The sequence below is a fragment of the Xyrauchen texanus genome, chromosome 18 (genome assembly GCF_025860055.1).
Source record: "Xyrauchen texanus isolate HMW12.3.18 chromosome 18, RBS_HiC_50CHRs, whole genome shotgun sequence".
In the NCBI taxonomy this organism is placed as follows: Eukaryota; Metazoa; Chordata; class Actinopteri; order Cypriniformes; family Catostomidae; genus Xyrauchen; species Xyrauchen texanus.
Genome location: NC_068293.1, coordinates 6,956,047 through 6,975,950, shown reverse-complemented (window position 1 = coordinate 6,975,950; position 19,904 = coordinate 6,956,047). Strand labels below are relative to the sequence as shown.

At 38.6% G+C, this 19,904-nt stretch overlaps 1 protein-coding gene across 1 annotated transcript in view; it reads right to left on the bottom strand.

The window, feature by feature from the left end:
* hycc2 (hyccin PI4KA lipid kinase complex subunit 2) overlaps positions 1–19,904 on the bottom strand; it is a 52,327-nt gene that overhangs the window by 20,896 nt on the left and 11,527 nt on the right. The window contains exons 3-7 of the mRNA XM_052148836.1: positions 6,769–6,850; positions 3,852–3,908; positions 3,502–3,603; positions 978–1,145; positions 812–892 (exon numbers count right to left, since the gene is read on the bottom strand). Of these exons, the coding sequence (XP_052004796.1) occupies positions 812–892; positions 978–1,145; positions 3,502–3,603; positions 3,852–3,905 (405 nt within the window). The 5' untranslated portion in view covers positions 3,906–3,908; positions 6,769–6,850. The remainder of the gene's footprint in view (positions 1–811; positions 893–977; positions 1,146–3,501; positions 3,604–3,851; positions 3,909–6,768; positions 6,851–19,904) is intronic.

The window sequence follows — 19,904 nt, the reverse complement described above, 5'->3', positions numbered from 1 at the left end:
ATGGTGGTGGCAGCATCATGCTGTGGGGATGTTTTTCAGCGGCAGGAACTGGGAGACTAGTCCGTATCGAGGGAAAGATGAATGCCGCAATGTACAGAGACATCCTTGATGAAAACCTGATCCAGAGCACTCTGGACCTCAGACTGGGGCGAAGGTTCATCTTCTAACAGGACAACGACCCCAAGCACACAGCAAAGATAACAAAGGAGTGGCTACGGGACAACTCTGTGAATGTCCTTGAGTGGCCCAGCCAGAGCCCAGACTTGAACCAGATTGAACATCTCTGGAGAGATCTGAAAATGGCTGTGCACTGATGCTCCCATCCAAACTGATGGAGCTTGAGAGGTCCTGCAAAGAAGAATGGGAGAAACTGCCCAAAAATAGGTGTGCCAAGCTTGTAACATGATACACAAAAAGACTTGAGGCTGTAATCAGTGCCAAAGGTGCTTCAACAAAGTATTGAGCAAAGGCTGTGAACACTTATGTACATGTGATTTGTTTTTGTAATTTTTTTTATTTTCAATAAATTTACAAAGATTTCAAACAAACTTCTTTCATGTTGTCATTATAGGGTATTGTTTGTATAAGTTTGAGGAAAATAATGAATTTAATCAATTTTTGAATAAGGCTGTAACATAACAAAATGTGGAAAAAGTGAAGCGCTGTGAATACTTTCCGGATGCACTGTACCTCTGCAGTCTGTCAGTAATGGTGTCATCACATTTTTGTTATGTCATTTTAACTTTAGGAGGTGTAACAGGTATACAGGCTGTATCTTGTGAAGGATCAGAATGTGTATAATGTTCTTTACCTCGTGATATATGGATGGTTTAGACAGTGAAGGGATTGTGAATGATAACAGCTTGCTGTTTCCATCTTTATTCACAATTTCCTAAAAAAGAAACCATATTGTGTGAGAACGTGGAACTGTGTGGCCACACAAATTGAAGACGGTTCATGAGTGGGTGAATGCATACCAGGTTGTAGATGCCCAGCAGAAGAGCCTCAATGCAGCCACTGCCATGTCGACTCCTGCGCAGATACACCCACACCAGCTCCGGCAGGAACTGCAGCGTGAAGCGTCTAAGGCCGTCCTGAGAACTGCGGTACAGCTCGAACAGCTGATGACACACTGGCTCCAGTAACTGTGAAAACAGGAGACACCAGGGTTTCCTACACATCTCTTGAGATGCAGTGGGGCAGCATCATCCACACTAAACTTTCAACTTTCATAAACGTCATCCCAGATGTGCATGATTTTCTTCTGCAGAACAGAATTTAAGATTTTTAGAAGAATGTTTCAGCTCTAGTTTCATACAATGCAAGTGAATAGAGGGTGCATAAAAGCAATCCAAATGACTCCTCTGGTTAAATCCATGTGTTCAGACACGATATGATACATGTGTGTGAGAAACAGATCAATATTTAAGTAATATTTATAATAAATTCTCCTCCCTGCCTGATATGCATGAAGAATATGAATCACCAAAATGGAAGGAGAAAGTGAAAGTGGAGATTGACTGGGCAGGGAAGAGAATTTATGGTCAAAAAGAACTTCAATATTGATCTGTTTAATTTCATATCGCTTCTGAAGACATTGATTTAACCACCAGTGTCATCTTGAGTACTTTTATGTTGCCCTTATGTGGATTTTGGAGCACCCATACACTTGTATTGTATGGACCTACAGAGTTGAAAGATTCTTCTAAAAAACTTTGTGTTCTGCAAATAAAAGAAATTCATACACATCTGGGATGGCATGAGGTTGAGTAAATCATGAGAGAACTTTCATTTTTGGGTGAACTAATCCTTTAAGTCAAATGAGTTTGAGAGTCATTGATTCATTAAAGAATCAGCTCAATAGAGTCATTTGTTCATAAATCAGATGACACTAGTCATACTGCATTTTTGTTTTTTTTTATAATGCTCCAGAATGTGATTAAATGAGTGATGTGTACTATAAAGTAATTTTGCAGTAGAGTACTCTAACCAACAAAAAAATGAGTAATCGACTACTGGCTAACTTTGACTACTAAGGTAACTTCAACAAACTATGCTTTTCTTTTGAAAAATAATGAAATATACAATATGTATTAACAAAAAGAAGAAAACAAAAAGTAAAGAAATAAACTTGAAATTACATAGAAAATAATACTGATGGTAATAGGGTAATGCACATTTATAAACTCTGGGGTTTATAATTTATAAACTCAATTTTTACAGCCAGTTTTGTGAACAGTATTTCAGCGCAAAACTCTACACCCTATTAACTATCCATCCACTATCTAGTTTAAGCAGGCGCAACGAACTGATATTGCACTGCGTCATGAGTATTTCAATTAAGTCACTGTCATTCCTTTTCTGTGCAAACACACCTCCATTCTATGTAAATTAGGCTCATTATAGCTTTTACTGGGTGCATTTCATTCTTAATCCAGCGCAACACTAGCCGAAGTTTCTGGTGATTTTCAAGGGTGAGCTTCACTAACATAATCACCAGGCAGGAGGAGGGAGACGAAGCACACATTAGCGTCTGCCAGCATGAGGTCATTCATCACTTGACTGTCAGGACTCCCTGCTGAGTAAATGGCTTCAAAAACTGAAAAAGCACATTGGACTTGCTTGAAAAAATCTTTGTTGTGGGGGCGGGATCTTGTGTTCTCATCAAGGTGACCAATGAGCTGCTTCTTTTACTGAAGAACTCGCAAGACGCCAAGCTGATCTGAAAGTTTTCATTGCACTCCGTCACAAAACATTTTTCCTACCTTTTTTATACACTAAAATGTAGAATATAATCGGAAAGCGGAGGTACAAAAGTCTGTTTTATAACATCGTAATTCCTTTACTCACTGAAAGTTGCATATTGACATACGGCACGCCTCGAAGGGAATAAATACACAAAAACAAGCTTTCATAAGGCAAAGTTATTTCACGAATCGCTTGCTAAATCAATCTTTTGCAATTGTTTATGCTCACGCGGTACTCCTGCTGTTATTTCTGTGAGCTCCACGTAACAGGGAAGATAAAGAGAGTTGCGGTTTGTCACCCCTCCACCATTCTGAATCGAAAAGTGTCATACCTCCGACTGAAGAGAGCAAGATCTCAGCAAAACAGTCTGCATGTGTGACAACCTCAGCCAAAATAGAGTTGTTTGGAGTTTGCTAGTGTGGTGCCAGCTTTAGTGAATTCCCAGAGTCTGCATAAGGTCTACTGCATTATCATTTCACATGTTCTTATTCAGAAAAAACAAGTGGTGGAAGTTGGCTTTATTTTTTTATTTACATGTGCTTCTCAGGTGTTTTTTATTGCACTTATTCATATGCTAGTCTGAAGCCCTGTTTTTACATGTAGGCAGTGCAATAGAAATATATTTGTCTTGGCATTATTTAATTCACACTTGTGTCATTTCTTCTGCCAATAGCACATACGATTCAAGAAACAATGGAGGAATATATTCAGGAGTCTAAATGACATGAGGGAGAAGCTCCTCTGACCTCTCACCTCACTGCTGTGGTCTTGAATGACGCTGTAAAGAGCTGGTATGAGTGTGTTCTTTTGATGGAGGGCTCCAGCATAACTGGACAACTGTGTCTCAGAAAGAATCTATGAGAGCAAATAAAAACAACATGTCTGCTTATTAATTTCACTTGTTATATAAATCGCATTACAAACTGCTCTTCCTGAGAGCATAGCACTATACGCAACTCATGCATGTATGTGTGTTCATGCATTAGAGGAGTGTATGATCAGGGCACTCTGTCCTTCCTGAAGCACTGAAAGAGCACTCTCATTGTCACACTCACACAAAATTAATCATTAGGCTTTATTACTGGCAATGCTGCTGGACTAACCTTGAATTCTGAGAGCCATTCCTCCACTATACCTCGATCTGCAGACATCATCATCACCTGACACCAGAGAGAGAGAAACAGAGAGACAGCTATGAGTGATCTCACATTACTGGTCTTATAATTAATAAAAACAAACTAATAAATATTTAGAAAATCTTATTAAAACATCAATAAATACACAGCAGCCGAGTGTCTGTCATGACGTCATTCAGTAAATGATCTCAACTGCAAACATCAGATAAGCAGATGAGGGCTGAACTCAACCAATACACACATGTGTATCGATTCTTTTTTTCCCCCCAATGTTGTTTATTTAGGGCACAAGCACTGAAATTTTGGAGGCCCTATAGTCCTTCAAAGCATTATTAGGGATCAAGCACTGAATGTGCTTCATCCTTTCAAGGTTATGTACCTTTGGTGTACTTTACATGTGTGAAAACTCTTGAAAATGTGCACAAACAGCAAGGAAAGTTGTGTGTGTTGGGCGGGGGGTACAGGGCTCTGAAGCACCCCCTTTAAAATGGGCGTGTAAGACGGCATCTGTAGCACCCAAATTTTCACCTACAGTAACTAAACTGGGTACATATATAGTTCTCATGAAGTTGGACAACTTTCAATATTATGGTCATGTGCTCCACCCAACAGGAAGTTGGCCATTTTGGATTTTCTGAAAATCGCAGGGTCTGAAATTTTAAATACTCCTCCTAGGGGATTCATGTGACTGGCACCAAATTTGTGCAATATCATGCCAAGTCATTCCAGAATCGGTCTGTCTTTGCTGGCCAACGGTGGTCAGCGCAGACCACAACGATCTGCCCAGGTCTGTCGGTCCTGGGCGAGTCCCATCCAACTGTGTTCCAGATCTTGTTGTAGCGAGTCACGTCATGTGTTGCAGGGCGCCCGCGTGGCCGCTTGATGTCGATCGGCAACCAGACGGTGACTTCGCGTGTCCATCTTTCGTCCGTCCGCCGCATCAGGTGCCCAGCCCAGCGCTTCTTGGCCTTGTTGGCCAGGTCCACCGCGTCGGCCACCCTGGTCATGGCCCGCAGCTGCTCGTTGCGGACGTGGTCGATCCTTTTAACCCCGACCATGCGGCGCTCGATTGCGCGTTCAGTCACGACCAGCTTTTGTCGGTCAAGTCCAAGTCATTGTAGATGGTAAATTGCAAACTGATTTTGGATATTTTTAACGGTGTTGCCATGGCAACGCAATACATGTAAGGCTTTCCTTATATCTTCTGTGTACATTGTATGATTTTGATGAAAATTCAGCTGTATGTTTGGTAATGGGGCTGATCACATTTATGTGGCTATTATGGTTTAGGGTCATAGCGCCACCAACTGGCAGCAGGAAGTAAGGCAATTTTTACAGACTTTGAAATAACCCTATTGTGTTTACATAGTAGCTCCGCTCCACAGGAAGTTGGCTATTTTAGATTTTTAAATATTGCAGTCTCAGAACTGTTAAGTACTCCACCTAGGGGATTCATGAGACCATATTTAGACAATATTATGCCAAGCTATTCAAGATTCTGTTGCCATGGTGATGCATTACATTAATGGTAAAAATAGGAAACAGGAAGTGTCATATATTCTGTATGCAATGTGTGATTTAGATAAAAATGTTGATGTATGTTTAGTCTTGGGGGCTAATCACATGGATGTGACTATTTTGCATCACGGTAATAGCGCCACCACCTGGCAGCAGAAAGTGTGGCTCTTACAAAAGACTTTAAAATAGTCCTCTTATATTTACCCAAATTGCTTAAAAATCGTTTAGAATAATGTCAAATGCATGTGTCCACCTTGCAGTTTTTTTTTCGAAAGCCACTGGTTGGAAATGAACCCATGGTGATTGGGCCCGTCTTCACAGCTTGCAGCTATATTAAATAGTTTTTTAGTTGATTTAGGACTTTATTAGCTTCAGAAGAACATGGTCCATGCATGTGCTCTCTGTAGGTACTTCAAGGTTTAAAAACTACAAATAATTTGACCTGCATAAGGTGACGTTTTTCTAAATGCAGTGCGCATACACGGGAGAGATTTATTAGGGGAGAGGCCAACTGTAATTTGAAATATCTTATTTCTCTTTGAATATTTGGAGATATATTTAATATTAAGGGCATTTATTGAAAATACATTATTTTATAAAGGCTACTGTATACTATGCGTTTAATGATTTATTTGCTGATCAATCCCCCACACTGGAAAATCAGATTGCTTATGTTTGCTTGTTTTGGTGAAGCAAGTCACTTATGTTAATCTTGTTTTTCCAGATCAGATTGCTTGTTCCTCTTGCTACCTGGCAGCACTGCAACTGGTATATCACCCACCATTAGAACAGAGTACTGTCATTTTTTAAATAAACTATTAACCATTCTTTTATTTATAACGGCAATTAAAAACAAACATTTGACAGTATGGAAAATGCCAAAAAAAAAAAAAAGGGATTTGTAAATTCTATTCACCCTGTGCTATATAGAAAGCAATACAATAACATGTTATTTGATGTTTCACAATAAAGATTTTTTGTAATATGCAGTCTAATGAGACAATTGCAACATGCTCCAAAGTGGTCGGGACAGTCGAGTGTTTACCACTGTGTAACATCAACATTTCTTCTAATAACACAAGTGTGCGCAATTGTACCGGGCCTTCGTAGTTAGGGGTGTAACGATCCATCGATCTTGATCTTTTGAAAACTTTTGAACAGCAGTGTATACTGTCAACACACAATCTCTCACTTAATTCAAATCACTGCTGCTGGTCCTTCATTAGTGTAGTTCATTTCAAGTTCACAACCAATGCAAATGAAATGATGTGATCACTCACAGTTCAGTGTCAGTGATTGGAGCCCATTGATTCCTCTGTTTAATGAAGATGAATCAATGCTAATGAAGTGCAGAGCTACTGTGTACCTGTCAGTCAGTGTCAGGTCAGATGTTCTCTGGACGGCTGATCATCGCATCATCTGTTACACCTGCGTCACATGTATCTCACCTGAACACACAAAGATAAATCACTTTACATGTGATCCAGACTGCTTTTCATGGACAAACTCTCTAATCAAGTACATGTTATATTATAATTTTGAATGTTTTCAGTTTGTTCAAAGTCCATAAACTGAATTCAAGTATGTTAACAATTAAAATTCAAAAACATTACAGGCTTAGACAGATAAACGAGTTTCAATAGTTTCTCATTAACCAGGATTACAATAGTTTTCAAATACAGCCCCTATAATTTCATTTAAAGACACCTTGTACAGTATGGCTTTACAATATATATATATTTGCAAATTATAACTGCGCTATGATAAACATTTAACATCTAGAATTGCTACTGTGTAGATATTAAGACTAAACTAACAAGGCATGAAATCACACAGCAGTGTGCAACTACATATCGGTATAATTAAAACTCAGTGTTCTGCAGTTTAGTAATCGCACAAGGCCAGTGTAGTGTCTGTGAACAGTTTCTAGCCAAACTAATCAAGAGCAGTACAAGATACTGCCCAAAATGCCACTGTAACCAGTCCCAAAATTAAAAAGGAAAAGTTTTCATAATCGATGATTGCTTTCTTTTCACAATTACACAGCAGTTGAAAATCAGCACCTCTGTATTTTTGCTCCTGGAGTTGTGTTTTTTTTTTAAAGTCAGATCATCAGGATTTTCTCTGTTTCTTGAGTAGTGCTTGGTATTGATACAGATTTCCTGATTCGATTCGGATTCATAAGTTCTTGATTCGATTCAATATTGATTCATATGAATATATTTAAATTATTTCCATTTTGTTCACATATGAAAACAAAAAACTCTCTCAGCTAATGGTCTTAATTATAAAAGGGACATTCTAACCTTCTAGGTCACCTTCTATATATAATTTATATATTTTTTCATTAGTTTTTCATCATATTGCACAAATTTTAGCTTTTGAAAGTTTTTCACATTCAGTTTGTTCCATCAACAAATGCTAGACATGTGATATATTATGTTGCATGCATACTTTTGTTACATCTGAAGTCAGAAGTTTACATACACTTATGCTGAAGTCATTAAAACTAGTTTATCCACTCCACAGTTTTAATATTAGCAAACTATAGTTTTGGCAAGTGGTTTAGGACATCTACTTCATGCATAACGAAAGTCATTTTTCCAACAATTGTTTACAGACAGAATGTTTAACTTTTAATTACTATCACAATTTCAGTGGGTCAGAAGTTTACATTCACAAAGTTAACTGTGCCTTTAAGCAGATTAGAAAATTCCAGAAAATGATGGCAATCATTTAGACAAGTTGCTAATTATTTTGTACCTGTGGATGTATTTTAAGGCCTGCCTTCAAACTCAGTGCCTCTTTGCTTGACATCATGGGAAAATCAAAAGAAATCAGCCAAGACCTCAAAAAAAAATGGTGGACCTCCACAAATCTGGATCATCCTTAGGAGCAATTTCCAAACGCTTGAAGGTATCACGTTCATCTGTACAAACAATAGTACGCAAGTATAAACACCATGGGACCACACAGCCATCATACCGCCCAGGAAGGAGATGCATTCTGTCTCCTAGAGATGAACGTAGTTTGGTGCAAAAAGTGCACAACAGCAAAGGACCTTGTGAAGATGAAGGAAACAGGTAGACAATTATCTATATCGACATAACCTGAAAGGCTCCTCAGGAAGGAAAAAGCCACTGTTCCAAAACCACCATAAAAAAGCCAGACTATAGATTGCAAGTGCGCATGGGGACAAAGATCTTACTTTTTAGGGAAATTTACTCTGGTCTGATGATTTTCTTTTTTATTACTTTTAGGCCATAATGACCATTGTTCTGTTTGGAGGAAAAAGGGTGAGGCTTGCAACCCGAAGAACACCATTCCAAACGTGAAGCATGGTGGTGTCAGCATCATGTTGCGGGATGATTTGCTGCAGGAGAGACTGGTGCATTTCACAAAATAGATGGCATCATGAAGAAAAATGATGTGGATATATTGAAGCAACATCTCCAGACATCAGCCATGAAGTTATGCTCGGTCAAAAATGGGTCTTCAATATGATTTGACAATGACCCCAAGCATACCTCCAAAGTTCTGTCAAAATGGCTTAAGGACAACAAAGTCAAGGTATTGGAGTGGCCATCGCAAAGCCCTGACCTCAATCTGATAGAAATTTGTGGGCAGAACTTAGTGTGTGTGCGAGCAAGGAGGCCTATAAACTGACTCAGTTTCAAAAGTTCTGTCTGGAGGAATGGACCAAAATTCCAGCAACTTATTGTGAGAAGCTTGTGGAAGGCTACCAAAAACATTTGACCCAATTTAAAGGCAATACTACCAAATACTAACAAAGTGTATGTAAACTTACCCAAACTAGCAATGTGATGAAAAAAATAAAAGCTGAAATAAATAATTCTCTCTACTATTATTCTGACATTTCACGTTTGCTTTATCTTAAAATAAAGTAGTGATCTAGTAGTACATTTGTCAAACTAGCACAAATATAGCTACTACAGAAAAGCTGTGATTTTTTTTTTTTCCTGGTGGCTGACAAAAGCAGAAATTGAGCCAAAGCAGAAATTTTGGAGTGCCACAAGGCTCAGTATAAGGTCCTCTGCTGTTCTCCTTGTAGATGCTTCCCTAAGGAGACATTATCAGGACATTTCTGATGAAACTTCACAATTGTCCAAGATAGTGGAGTGTATTAATGATACCTGGCTGGATGGACAGTTATTTCCGTCAACTAATTTCTGACAAAACAGGTTTTTTTCCACTCCACTAAGAAACATCTTCGAGTTGTGTCCTTTCTATAGACACTTTTGGCTTGCTTACTCTGGGCTTAAAGATAAATTCCGGCTTCAATACATGTTAGGCTCAAATCAACAGCATACCACAAATATTTCAATATTTAAACTTGTCCAAAAAGCACAATTCTGTGTTACAGTGAGGCAATTACAATGGAAGTAAATGTTATGTAAAAGTTAAAATAATCACTTTTTCTAAAGTAGAGCCAAAAGATGTAAGCAATGAGTGTTATCATGATGTGTGTAATAAAATTAGGTGCCAATAATGGATTTTGCAGATACCAATAACTAAGGTGATGGGAAAGGCTGATAGTTTTTAAAATTGATTTACATTATTCTTATTGTTTCCTTACTATGATTGGCACAGACAAAGAGTCCTAAATAAATAAAAACCCAAATGCAGTGTATCGTTCAACCAAAATCCCCCAAATAACCAGAAAAAAAAAAAAATTAGATTTGGTGCATAAGACAAGCCAAAACTTATTTAAAAATTCGAGAAATAATTTTTTTTTGCCGATAACGATAGTTCCAAAAAGCAACTAACCAATGTATCAATCTACCTCTACATACAATTGCTTAACCTTTTCTGTATACATTTATAGCCAATTTTACAGCTCTGTTGCATGACAATGTAACACAGTGTGCCCTAAAACCATAAAATGTCCATTAAAATTACGATTTAAACAACTTGACAGCTGAAATAACACATGTAAATGCTTTATAAAAGTATAAACTTAATATCTCGCCTTTAAACCTTACAAAAATCCCCCAAATTCACTTCTATTGTAAATGCCTTACTGTAACCAAATTTCTTCTTTTTTTGTAATCAATATTATCCCACAAATGCTGTAGATAAATTGAATGTGTATTGATCCCAGAATATTCCTTTGAAGACAAAGACACTAAATGTAAACCATACAATGTGCAAATGTACATGATTTTAAACTAATAATTTTTTTTTATATTACAAATTACTTTGTGTAGATCTCTGCACTGAACACATTTCAGTGTGAGAGGGAAAATGGAGGTGGAACTGCTCTTTCAGTGAGCAACATATGGTGCAAGCTGGGACACGCGTCTGCGAGCCAAATGCTGCTTTAGTTGCCGCATGACATTGGCCACATTACCATTTTTTTTTACTTGTATATAATCAAGCTGCTAATAAATCTGTCATTGTATAATTAAATTATATATATATATTCTATGCAAATTAAACAAATGGACATGTGTTTTGACCATGTATCATAAAATTTTTAAATGCAAATGATTATCAGATCTCACTAGAACTTACAAATCGCACTGATCATTATAATAAGTTTGTCTGTATTGTAAAGTTCAGACAACAAAAGCTATTGAAGGTTTGTACTTATTTTTCCTACAGCAAAAAACAAAAATAAAACTCTATTGTATTCAATATTTTGAAACAATTAAATAACCATACAGGCATGTTAAAAAGTGTGTGTATATTCTCAGACACTGCTGTTGTAGATGTTATTTTAGGAATATGTGTGAATGGACAAATATTCTCAATTGAAAACATAAATGTGGTTATATTCTACACAGTCCGTTCACTGACTGTCTGATAGTCTACATATTACACACAAAACTGGAAAACACTATCTGATCCAATAAGTGCTAATATGAATGGCTGGTTTGAAGAAACTTCAAGAAACTTGTATTTCATATGCATAGTGTACAAAAACGGAAGTGACGAAGCAAGCAAACGACAAAGTCAAGAGGGAACACATAGAACGCTCAACTCATTTCTTAGCATTTCTCATTCCAATACGCAAATATTTTCAATGCCATGGCTGTCTGGAACGTGGCAAGTGAAGACTAATTAATCAGGATGATTCAGGAGAGGCCAGCTCTGTACGACATTATGGAAAAAAGTTATGTCAACTGTGTGGCGAAAGCTAAACTCTGACGTAAGATCGCTGCTTTGTATCACAGCAGTCACTAGCTCTTCCGGTTTCCCATTTTGAGTAACGAATACAGACTACTGCCACCTGCTGGTACAGAAGTTATGTCCTCTCAAGCAGGTGCAGAACGATCGTGCTAGTTGGCCGTTGGGTGTCGTCATTGCGGCGTGTTCAAGAGCAACTTTTTGACCCAGACGCAGGCGATGTGAGCAGACACCACAGTCTGCTTTAGTTGCCGCTAGTTCTTTGATGTCAGTTTGATGCGGCACTGCCTTTAGGCATGATGCATGGAGGCATGAGGACTGCAGATGTGGCCAGGGCAATAAATTGCAATGTCAACAGCGAGAGAGGAAGGACCGCTGATCTTCCTCACCGTGGCAGACCATGCGTAACAATACCTGCACAGGATCGGTAGATCAGAATATCTCACCTGCGGGACATGTACAGGATGGCAACAACAACTGCCCGAGTTACACCAATAATGCTCAATCCCTCCATCAGTGTTGTCTGCTATCGGCCAAGAGAAGCTGGACTGAGGGCTTGTAGGCCTGTTGTAAGGCAGGCTCTTCCATCTATATGCACATTCCCACCTTCGCTGGACCAGACAGGACTGGCAAAAAGAGCTCGTCACGGTTGTGTCTCACCGAGGGTGATGGTCAGAATCACTTTTATCGTCGAAAGAATGAGTGTTACACTGAGGCCTGTACTCTGGAGCAGGATCGATTTGGAGGTGAAGGGTCCGTCATATGTCGCAGCATCATTGGACTGAGCTTGTTGTTATTGCAGGCAATCTCAATGCTGTGCGCTACAGGGAAGACATCCTCCTCCCTCATGTGGTACCATTCCTGCAGGCTAATCCTGACACGACCCTCCAGCATGACAATGCCACCAGCCATACTGCTCGTTCTGTGCCTGATTTCTTGCAAGACAGGAAAGTCAGTGTTCTTCCATGGCCAGCGAAAAGCCCATATCTCAATCCCATTGAGCACGTCTGGGACCTGGTGGATCGGAGGGTGAAGGCTATGGCCATTCCCCCCAGAATTGTCCGGGAACTTGCAAGTGCGTTCGTGGAAGAGTAAGGTAACATCTCACAGCAAGAACTGGCAAATCTGGTGCAGTCCATGAGGAGGAGATGCACTGCAGTACTTAGTCAGTATCTGGTGTCGCCACCAGCTGCATTGTTACTTTTGACCACCCCTTTATCAGGGACACATTATTCCATTTCTGTTAAGTCACATGTCTATGAAACTTGTTCAGTTTGTGTCTTTTTTTTGTTGCTGAGATTATTTCCACTGAATTCAGCAGTTTTATTTTTTCTCTTTCTTTCTTTTCTGGTTCTAACATGTAAAACATTGCATCTAAGTAATTTTAAAACCCATAAGAGGACAAGACTACGTTTTTAAATGGTAGCATGAAAGCTAAAATGCCATGGATCAATCCATTATTATGCAGAGGAGTGTCCAAATGACAATTTTGCCAATGAATTTAGAGCAAAGCCACATATTAAAAAAAATAACCTTAGAAAGGCTGAATGATTATTTAATTTTAACACAGATATAGGTAGGTCTATTACTAAAATCAGTTGACTCGGTTGCATTATATGCCTATGGCGTAAGTCCAAAATGGGGGAAAAAACACTTTGCGAGTGTCTGTAACTCCAGAATTAAAGTATTAAAGAGATCAATATATTGCTTTAAATTCTGGTTCTAAACCAATTTTTCTTTTTCGTTTTTAAAGTTCACAATCTATTAACAGTGAAATGCGAACTGGTCGTGTGTTGATGTGTAGAGCAGGTATTTTCCCTTCCCTCTTAAGAGCTGTTCAGAATGTCAATGCTGTAGCCATTTCAAATTGCTCCATAGCCCTTTAAAATAGAAAATTCTCATGTAGATTTCAACTGGGCTGCAAGAGGTTTGTTATGCGCTATAATAACGAGGGAATTCCAGTTTAATCACGCATGTGATCCGCTCTGCGCTATCCTGTCACCGGAGCGCTTGAGGGAAGACCAGTTGACACACGCGCATCAGCTTCAGTATACAGTAGTAGGAAAGAGAAGGAGCGTATCACTTGTGCAAAATATTCTCGGTGGATCGCGTGACATGCAAGTGAGTATTCAATCACCCCATGCACATCCGCATAACACATGAGAAGCATATTTAGTGTGTATTAATCTTTCTTTCCGCCCTGAAATTTGAAATTAAGGGCTTTCTAAGTTATTCTTGATGTATGTGATAAATTGATCAGCAAATAATTCAATCAAAATGTTTATACACTCACCTAAAGGATTATTAGGAACACCTGTTCAATTTCTCATTAATGCAATTATCTAATCAACCAATCACATGGCAGTTGCTTCAATGCATTTAGAGGTGTGGTCCTGGTCAAGACAATCTCCTGAACTCCAAACTGAATGTCAGAATGGGAAAGAAAGGTGATTTAAGCAATTTTGAGCGTGGCATGGTTGTTGGTGCCAGACGGGCCGGTCTGAGTATTTCACAATCTGCTCAGTTACTGGGATTTTCACGCACAACCATTTCTAGGGTTTACAAAGAATGGTGTGAAAAGGGAAAAACATCCAGTATGCGGCAGTCCTGTGGGCGAAAATGCCTTGTTGATGCTAGAGGTCAGAGGTGAATGGGACGAGTGATTCAAGCCTGAAATAACCACTCGTTACAACCGAGGTATGCAGCAAAGCATGTGAAGCCACAACACGCACAACCTTGAGGCGTAAGGGCTACAACAGCAGAAGACCCCACCGGGTACCACTCATCTCCACTACAAATAGGAAAAAGAGGCTACAATTTGCAAGAGCTCACCAAAATTGGACAGTTGAAGACTGGAAAAACGTTGCCTGGTCTGAGGAGTCTCGATTTCTGTTGAGACATTCAGATGGTAGAGTCAGAATTTGGCGTAAACAGAATGAGAACATGGATCCATCATGCCTTGTTACCACTGTGCAGGCTGGTGGTGGTGGTGTAATGGTGTGGGGGATGTTTTCTTGGCAAACTTTAGGCCCCTTAGTGCCAATTGGGCATCGTTTAAATGCCACGGCCTACCCATCCTCTGATGGCTACTTCCAGCAGGATAATGCACCATGTCACAAAGCTCGAATCATTTCAAATTGGTTTCTTGAACATGACAATGAGTTCACTGTACTAAAATGGCCCCCACAGTCACCAGATCTCAACCCAATAGAGCATCTTTGGGACGTGGTGGAACGGGAGCTTCGTGCCCTGGATGTGCATCCCACAAATCTCCATCAACTGCAAGATGCTATCCTATCAATATGGGCCAACATTTCTAAAGAATGCTTTCAGCACCTTGTTGAATCAATGCCACGTAGAATTAAGGCAGTTCTGAAGGCGAAAGGGGGTCAAACACAGTATTAGTATGGTGTTCCTAATAATCCTTTAGGTGAGTGTATATGGCCCCTAATATATGCGGACAGATGCACGCACGCACACACACAAGACCAAGAGACCAAGAGGAAGAGAAGTCCGTACCAAAATACAGAAAGTGAAAATTAATTAGCGGGCTGGATTAACCATTAACGCTTGAGGGGCCATATGAAACTAGTGGACTCATGACATTTGACCACCCAATGCAAAATGTAGCTGTCATGAAAATGTAGCTGTCATCAAATGTGTGTTAAAACACCATGTGGGACTGCTTTCAATAAAGGCTCCCCACAGCTCTGACTCCACTGGAACACGTGATTTGTTTAACGTGAATAACGAATGTTAGCTAATGATGCAATGTTTCTGAACACATGTCCCACATACAGAATCAATGAAATAGTGTTGAACTTCAGTGTGAGGCTTTCACACATCAGACTGCAAAGATTTCAAGGTCAGCAGCAGCAGCGGTGTCCCTTTCTCTCACACAATCATGTTGGTGCGGCTATCCTTATGAGATCCATCTCCATGAAAAAATATTTAAAGCATTTATAATAAGGCTGCAACATATCAAAATGTGAAAAAAAAATAATGAAGGGGTCTGAATACTTTATGAATATCAAAAATATTGAGAATGGTGTACTGCATACATATCTTTTCATTGTTGATGTTTTAAATCTGCATCTGAAGGCTCACGTGTCAAAATAAACACCCCAAATCATCAGTGAAGCTCCAGCACCAGGGCAAAATTATCAGTGTGGATTTTTGCAGATAACTGATACTTCCAGAAATATTTTAATCGGTGCGATTAATCAGCAAAACTGATATATCGGTAGACCTCTACCTTAAATAACAAAACTATCAGGATCATCATCTGTATAAAGCAAATACTGAAATACCTCCAGATGTCATTATATTGGTCTATTTAGGCTTCAAGATTCCCATAGGCAATGCCTGATCAAACAGCATGCGTTATTTTTAAAAACCACAGCGCTCTTCAGTTTCACTCAGTAGTGTGCTCTCAGCACAGGGAACTGAGCCGTGCTAAAATTACGTCTAAAATTAGCAATGACGCAGCACACAGGCCAGACACACAGGGACTGGGAACACACACACACTCACACGGCAACCAGCGACAGTACTGCCATACCCATACTATTTTTCATTTAAGTATTACTCCGTAATAATAATAACAGTAGATTCAATAGCAAGTAGATTCAAAATGTTTAATGTATGAAATAAAATCTTCCAAAAAATAATGAAAGCATGTATTCCACAATTTTCACTAAATTAACAATCATTTTCCATTAGATGCACAAATGCAAAAATACAGCAATAAAGAACAATATTTACCAACATATATTGTATTAAAACATTTGTGAAACTGAAAGTTCACTCACTTTTAGGAGCCCAGTTGGATTTTCTTATAATACAATTAGTGGTCGACCGATAGATATATCGCAGAGGCAGAAAAATCAGTCGATATTCAAAATGTTTTAATTGTCAACATTGGCTAAGAAAAAATTTCCGTTTGGCAGATTAGTTCTTCAAGCCGCAACGGTGCTGACAATTGCCTTCTTGGATATGAAGCCATTCAAGACATGTAAATGACCAATCACAGTGCGTTTTGTTGCAACATGACATCGTCTTACCAAAATAATCATCTAATCACCAAAATCATTTACCAGTCCCAAACATCAGAGCAGTTAAAATAATAATAATTTGTTCAAATAAAAGCACACTACAATAATCATGATATTCACAATGTTGCTTAATCTTCAAGATAATATCATGATTCATGAATATTCAATATATAATCCAGCCCTTGACTGCAGTGTAATGGTTTCTTAAAGGGGTAGTTCACCCAAAATTGAAAATTCTCTCATTATTTACTCACCCTCATGCCATCCCAGATGTGTATGATTTTCTTTATTCTGCAGAACACAAATTAAGATTTTAAGAAGACTATTTCAGCTCTGTAGGTCCATACAATGCAAGTGAATGGTGACCAAACTTTGAATCTCATAAAGAAAACAAAAGTAATTCAGATGAATCCAGTGTTTAAATCCATACATTTAGAAGCAATATAATAGGTGTGTGAGAAACAGAACAATATTTAATATTTATTCAACAATAATTTAATAAACGGGCACCACATGTGGACTTTCAGATGTAAAATTGAAAGCACAGATTGAGTAAAAAAAGTATACATTTTGCGGTTTCTCAACCACACCTATAAAATTGCTTCTGATGTTATAGATTTAAACACTGGAGTCCGGATTACTTTTATGTTCTATGTTTCCTTTATGTAATTAGGAGCAACAGGAGGTCTGATCAACATTCATTTGCATTGTATGGACCTACGGAGCTGAGATATTCTTGTAAAAATATTAATTTGCGTTCAGCAGAAGAAAAAGTCACACATGAGGCTCAGGATACAGTGGTTTAGAGCGGTTCTGTGCTCAATTCACAAAATATCTCTCTGATGTCTTGAAAGAAATATGTGCTCTGAATTAAGTTCTGAGTGGTTATATTTAAAGAGCTTCAGATAAAATTTTGTTGCAAATTAGAATAATTCCACATATTACACCGATCAGCCACAATATTAAAACCACCTGCCTAATATTGTGTAGGTTCCTGTTATGGTGCCAAAAGAGCGCCAACCCACATCTCAGAATAGCATTCTGTGATTATATTCTTCTCACCGCAATTGTACAGTACAGTTATCGGAGTTAGGGCTGGGCGATATGAATCAAAAATCATATCTCTGTATTTTTATGCTGAATGGTTAGCTAGTGCTGCACGATAAAGCATATCGCAATCGCGATGTCAGCCTGTGCAATGATATGATGGCAAAATGCTGTGATTCTATTAAATAAATAAGTGCATGTGTGGACGTGACAGTCCATTCTCTATGAGAGCTGTTTGCCCATTTTCTACACTGCTAATGAAGATGACCAGTCAGTCTCAGTTTAGGGAGTGGCACATGTGGTCATGACGTGTGAGTGTGCAGCGTGGAAATCAGGTGAAAATGGACGCCGAGTAGACCGATACTGAACTGGTGGCCAGAAAAAATAACACAGATCTTAGCTTGGCGATATCTCTTTATTTCATCCTTAATTAAAGTACATATAATACGGGAGCGTACCATGTAAATAAACACAAACTCCAAAACTGTCATTCTCTGTGCAGTCAGAGCCGCTTCAACCAGTCGCGGAAGATGCAATCTGAGCGGGAGTCGAGACTGGGAGAGTGTGTGTGTAATATATATATATATATTGGTTTTGGATAGACTAGATTGACAAATGCTTATCAATAATACTCTTATGGCTAAAATGTTTACAGTGTTCAGTGACTAAAATATCAATATGACTAATTGTTACTAAAATATGACTAAAATGTCAACCGTTTTCATTGACTAAAACTACATTAAAAAGCCCAGTAAGCCAAACAAAACAAAGCACAATTACAGATGTGTTTGTGAGTATCACGCTATATGACAAGTCTTCACAGAGATATAAAGAGACATGATGCACCGTTAGCAAAGTGGGATTTCAGAAAACGATCCACACACTGGACAAGAGGTACCAGCGATAAGTAGAACTGTTTAGAAAGAGGATTTGGAAATACCAGCTGGTCATTTAAAAAAAAAAAAACACACACAAGAGCAGCAACAACAACAACAACAACAACAACAGTTTTAGTGGTTTGAGTGAACCACACTTTTATATCCAGTTTCCTTTTCAAAAGAGTTTATAGAAAGTACATGTTACATCCTGATTAAATGTCACTGTTTGTTTGGACAATCTTATTTTCATGAAAATTTGTATATTTATTGTTCCATTTTATTTAGGTGTAATAGAGAAAATAACAAGTTTGCAGTAATGCAAAGATGTTATTATTTAATTTTGTACAAATATTTTAATTTTTATATTTTAAACACTGCATTTATAGTTGTTGTTGTTGCTAGTTTGTATGTTTGAGTTGAGAAATACACATTTCAGCATTATCAGTAATCTATTTGTGCATTTTCCTTGATAACCAAGCAAGTTGACTAATGATACAATTTGTTTATTATATCGAAATCGCAATATTAGCCTCAATAATCGCAATATGACATTTTCCCCAAACCGTGCAGCCCTATTGTACACAATATATCTCTGTATTTTCTACGAAGTGGGCAAATGTTCAGTTGTATGACAAAGCCTCAAGTCAGATGGTATCTGAAGCTTGCAACGTGCTTTGTTTCGGGGAAGAAGACCTTTCGGGCTGCAAAGGAACTGAAAACTGAACGGAAAACTTCCTCCTTAATAGAAAAAGAGCGTTTATTTAAACCAGGCTGTGAAAACAGGCTTTTTGGAATTTGTGGAACTTGTGATGTCACAAGGAACAAATAAATCTGCTAATGACTGTCTCTTCAGCAAGACATCAATGCCTATTTTTCATCATTGTACCATTGGCCCCACCCACTGGTGCTCACTACTCAATTACACAGGTGAAGAGGAAAGACATGGGCCTGTCATGGGAGATTCATCTACAGTAAAGGGGACTTACACAGGACACCTTCATGTGCCTATCTGGATTTAAATGTTTTTCTACACTAGATGAACGGCTTTGACCGCTATCGTGCATCTTGTGCCGCTTTTAAAAGATGCGATATCAAGTTCGAACTCTATATAGTAGTCCTCCATTGCGTTTCATTCTGCTGCACCGTTTCCTGTTGTTTTGAAGGCATTTTTGCACACATCTGTACTATTTCTAATTGTTGGTCTTTTGTAAACTTGGACTAGATGGACGTCTATTCGTTTCAATAGGTTTCTGGCGACGTGTGTCATGTTTCAATAGTGGTACATGTGCACGTTTTAAAAACGCATCTCATTCGGCTGCAGCCATTGACTGGGAGAAACGCATGCAGTGCTGTGTGTAAACAAACACAGAAGT